The sequence below is a fragment of the Wasmannia auropunctata genome, unplaced genomic scaffold (genome assembly GCF_000956235.1).
Source record: "Wasmannia auropunctata unplaced genomic scaffold, wasmannia.A_1.0 LD336059.1, whole genome shotgun sequence".
Lineage (NCBI taxonomy): Eukaryota > Metazoa > Arthropoda > Insecta > Hymenoptera > Formicidae > Wasmannia > Wasmannia auropunctata.
In genome coordinates this window covers 1-5,048 of record NW_012026831.1, presented here as the reverse complement: position 1 = coordinate 5,048, position 5,048 = coordinate 1, and the positions used below count along the sequence as shown (strand labels likewise).

The 5,048-nt window shown below is 32.3% G+C and overlaps 1 protein-coding gene across 1 annotated transcript; it reads left to right on the top strand.

The window, feature by feature from the left end:
• The first annotated feature begins 526 nt into the window (after positions 1-526).
• Positions 527-2,469, top strand: LOC105450649 (fatty acid synthase-like). The gene is made up of 3 exons (XM_011690579.1): positions 527-803; positions 904-1,135; positions 1,973-2,469. Exons 1-3 carry the CDS (start codon positions 666-668, stop codon positions 2,467-2,469), a joined length of 867 nt encoding a protein of 288 aa, XP_011688881.1. The 5' UTR covers positions 527-665.
• The last annotated feature ends 2,579 nt before the right edge of the window (positions 2,470-5,048 follow it).

The window sequence follows — 5,048 nt, the reverse complement described above, 5'->3', positions numbered from 1 at the left end:
AGATTCGTCGGGTCTCCTTTTCTATCCGTGTAATTCCATGAAAGATCAGTAGGATCGTTTTTAAAGTATCGATTTGGAAAGTAGAGATTTCAAGCTGTAAAATGCTTTTTTGAACATCTTGATATTATTATTTTTGACGAAGTTGCTCTATCTTGAAGTTTGCCTATTTTTAGAGAGCCTAGAACAGGTGATCCTTTAATTTTTTGGACCAGTGTATAATCATGCATAATCCATGTATGAATTTTTTACATTTTTTATATATTATAGATTTTCATATTTTATATAAACTTTAATATGACGTACATGCAATTATCCATATGGATTTCTGTATGGATTTTAATGACATGGTTATCTGCATGGATTTCTCATATAATGGATTTTAAACATAATATGGTTATCCACATGGATTTCCATATGAATTTCGAATTTACCATGACAATCCATATGGATTTCCATGGAAATCCACATGGATTTTTCAACAGGGATATCATATTTTTTGTGAATATATCTATATTTATAGAAATGTAATATCTTTTGTTCATTTTTTATTAGATCATCCGGAAATTCCAAGTAGAATAGGCAAAATTAACAATGTGGAAAAATTTGATGCGGATTTCTTCGGATTATCTTTCGAACAAGCACATACACTCATTCCTGAAGCGAGAATGTTATTGGAACATTCTTATGAAGCAATTATCGATGCGGGAATCAATCCGAAACAATTGCAAGGAAAAGATACTGCTGTGGTCATAGGGGCAGCTTATACTGAATCACAAAAAAAGTTTTTATATGAGACTGCTCAGGTAAAAAAAAAAGATTAATTAATATAATATAATAGGAAATTATTGTATTTATTACTTGAAAACAAGAAATTGTAATACGCTATAAGATTTTGTAATTTAGATAGGAGGTCACTCTATTATTGGAAGTAGCAAAACTACATTAGCAAATATGATTTCATACAATTTCAATCTGAAAGGTCCATCATATACCATTGATACAGCATGCAGTTCTAGCCTTTCTGCCATGGCCGTTGGTTATGATCTTATCATGTCCGGCATATGCGAAGACGCAATAATTGGAACTGTAAACTTATGTTTTCTTCCCGTTGGAACTCTACATTTTTTCCGGCTTGGTATTTTTTCAAAAATTAATAAGTTTCTTAATAAAATTATAAAAACACACTTCTCTTATCCACGAAAATTTAGTGAAATAAAATTTAACTGATTCAATAAATTTTATAAACGTCTGTAATAAGATTTTTGTTAAGATTGAATAACACACCTTGATATGAATCTTGAAACAAAACTAATTCTTTAATTTTTCTGTGTACACGGTATGTCCCAAAAAAGTAATGAGTCTATTATAAGTCCCGAAACACAATAGGTGTTGTAAACCTTAAACCATAAGAAATGGACCAATTGCAGTTGAATTTGAAGAGAATAATGGATTATGATTGGTCAATTTCTTACGACTTAAGGCTTACTACATCTATTGTGTTTCGAGACTAATTCTGAAAAAACCGTTTTATTAAAAATACACTTAATATTTTTCAAAGTAGGATTCTTGAGCATCAATATAACGGTTCCAGCGTTGTTGCCACTCTTCGTAGCACAGGAAGTCTTGATCGGACATGCCTTCCAGAACATTCGTCGCGATTGCCGGACTTTTTAATAGTCTCAAAATTGGTATCCGCCACTATTTTGAGACAATTAGAAAGGTCCAACAGTCGCGACGAGTGCTCTGGAAAATATGTCCGAGTCAAGACTTCCTGCGCTGCTACGAAGAGTGGCAGCAACACTGGAACCACTGTATTGACGCTCAAGGATTCTTTGAATAATATTAAGAGTATTTTTAATAAAACGGTTTTTTTTCATAATTGATCTCATTACTTTTGGGACATACCCACGTATAAACACAACCAAAATTAATTATTTCCACATATATTTTACATATATTTTGTATCTTTTAGGTGTTTTGTCACCCAGCGGTCATTGCAGACCTTTTGATATCGGTGCAAGTGGTTATTCGCGTAGCGAAACAGCGTCAGTGATATATCTTCAAAAAGTGAAGAATGCGAAAAGAATTTATGCCATATGTACACACATTAAATTAAACAGTGACGGTTACAAAGAAGAAGGAATAACATACCCATCGTCGTTTATGCAAAGTACTTTACTAACAGAATTGTACAATGAATGTGGAATACCGACATCTTGCTTGGATTACGTTGAAGCACATGGTACCGCTACCAAAGCTGGCGATCCCCCAGAAGTTAATGCAATTTCTAATATATTGTGTAAGAATAGAGAAACTCCATTAATGATCGGTTCTGTAAAATCCAATCTTGGTCATGCTGAACCTGCTAGCGGTTTCACTCAAATCGCTAAGGTAAAACAACTGCTATTTTTATTTATTATTATAAAATTTGTTTTCATTTTACGCAACCACATATGTACATACGCGTAAAGAGAAGATTTATTTTTCATAATTAAATATTATTTGAGAAGTCACTCTATCGTAGAGAAATTTAATGCTGTAATAAGTATTAAATTGGTTTATAGTGATTAATTATTTTAAGTATTAAAAGCACTGCTATCAATTTAATTACTTATTTAAGTATTAAAAGGTCTCTATCAATAACTTATACTTAAATTAAATACTTAAGCACTAATCAATATAATACTTACAGTATTAAATCACTAACCTGCAATTTTATCATCATCATCAAATTACTCTTTTTGGACGTAAACCTCTCTTAACCCTATCTAGATTAAAGGATTTTAGCCATTTTTTTTATCAAGCTGGTGCGGGTTGATAGGGTGATCAATTGATTTTATTTGGTATGCACATAGGTGCAACTCTCGGTAATTTGCCATTACCTTTCCGAGAGATGGCGATCGAATAAATTCAGATGTTTTTTTGTTTTATTATTGATTTTATTATTGATGGTCGTATTTGAATTCAAATCCTCAACATAGAGAGCAGACGCACAATGTATTCTCTGTGCCACGATTACTACTAATCAATTTAACATTTATTAAATTTATATTTAATATTTATAGAATGTATTAAAATGTCTAAGGGGTTGAACGAAGATTTATTAAAAGAAAGCGAGAATCTTTCATTAAATTCAGTTATTACTGAAATTAATGTAATAATAAAATTTTATACATTTGATACAATATGATTACTTATATAATTAAAATAGCTCTATTTCTCATTTTGTACTTTTGAAAAAAACAAACACATAGGACACAATATAAAGATCAGTTTATGGAAAAAATTTTTTTTAATGGTAGAATATACCCAAAACTTCAAAATTCAAAAAATTCAAATTGGCCATATTACTCAAACTGGTAGGTTAATAGGCCATGTCTTTTTTAATGCTAAAATGAGTCACAATAATTAAGGCTCTTGACTTATTGTCACCGCGACCATATTGGAATCGTGACGTTATAAACGAGAAATGACACGTTAAAGTTTCTTGCATGTCATTTATAAATGAAGAAAATTTAGATGAAACAAAAAATGGAATCACTTTAAAACATTTGTAAAAATGGAAAAATTATCCTTCTCCCCCTTTGACAGTCAGTAAAAGGCACGTAAAATGCATGCCTATATTCAGGCAGAAAAACACACGGTTTGTCATCAGTTGTTGAAAGAAATAAATAATATGTTTTTATGTATAAAATTCAAAAATAACATTACTTTCTATTTATTTTTACAAATAAGTACAAGACAAGTCACATTTTCACAATTTAGTACATTATATAATAACGAAACAAAATTTTGTCCTCAACATTTTTTAAAATGAAGTCCGTTTTACACTACATCGTCGTATGTCGGTATCATAATCTATTAAAAATTGATCAATTAAACGAGAATTCTCTTAACATTCGACTGTGATTGATCAATTCCTACTGTTTATAATACCGGCAAACAGCATTATTGTGGAATTCTTCCGGCTTACAATTTTGATTTACGCTCCTTTTTGTTCTTACATTTTATTTTCGCCAGAATGACATTATCTTCACTTTGTCCGTTCCAACTTTAGCGTTGAAGTCACCCATTATTATATTGATGTGATATTCTTTAAAATTATCTATGACAATTGATATTTCCGCATAAAATTTTTCTCGTTTTGGTGTTTGTCTGCTTTGGATACATGTATTTGTATATCAAGTTTATTAATATATTATCCGCTTTCAAGTGTAGTAGTGCTGATCTTTCAGAGTATGGCGCGAAGTTTTGTACGCTATTAGCAGTTCTTTTCCTTCTATCTAAAAAAGTACATGTAAAGTCGATAACTCGCATTTCTCGAAATTATTTGTTGCCGCTTTTCCGCGATACTGATTGGTTGTCTCGCTGCGCTAACTTCGTGTAAGCGGTTGTGTCATTGCATTTTGATAGTGTATATTGAGGTTAATGTTATTGTAAATTGTAATAAGAAGTGTTAAATAGCGCGCGCGAAGCGCGTGTTTGTAGTGCTAATATCTATAAGAAACGCAATGCCATACTGTTACGGAGAATTATCTTTTCCTTCAAAGAAATAAATGATGTGGTCGTCAATTTCTGTTCAAGTGTAGGCGAGTGCGTCGCTATTTTGGACATAAGAAAAAAAAATATTTTTTTGGTTTCTTATACAGGGTGTCCCATAATAACCGCCTAATTTCTCGTGGGTTGGTAGAGCAGATTAAACTGAACAGAAAAGTCCTTTACCATTTTACAAAATTCGCAATCGTTAACGAGATATTAATTTTTGAAGATTGGCGAATAAACACGAATCCATCCGGCCCACCGCTGAATACCAGAGGTAGGGCGGTCGTGCCAGTCGTATCTCGCCTCGCTGCTAGGCATGTGGGGATAGACTCTATCCCCATACGCTTAGCAACGCGACGAGATATGGCCGTCCCACCGCTGGTATTCAGCGGTGGGTCGGACGAATACGCGTTTATTTGCCAATCTTCAAAAATTAATATCTTGTTAACGATTGCGAATTTTGTAAAATGGTAGAGGACTTTTCTGTTTAGTTTAATCTGCTCTAC

Coding starts and splice junctions, on each gene's coding strand:
- LOC105450649 (XM_011690579.1), top strand. CDS start 666: ATGTTATTGGAACATTCTTATGAAGCAATTATCGATGCGGGAATCAAT. Junction 804..903: donor TTTTATATGAGACTGCTCAG/GTAAAAAAAAAA, acceptor TTTGTAATTTAG/ATAGGAGGTCACTCTATTAT. Junction 1,136..1,972: donor TCTACATTTTTTCCGGCTTG/GTATTTTTTCAA, acceptor TGTATCTTTTAG/GTGTTTTGTCACCCAGCGGT.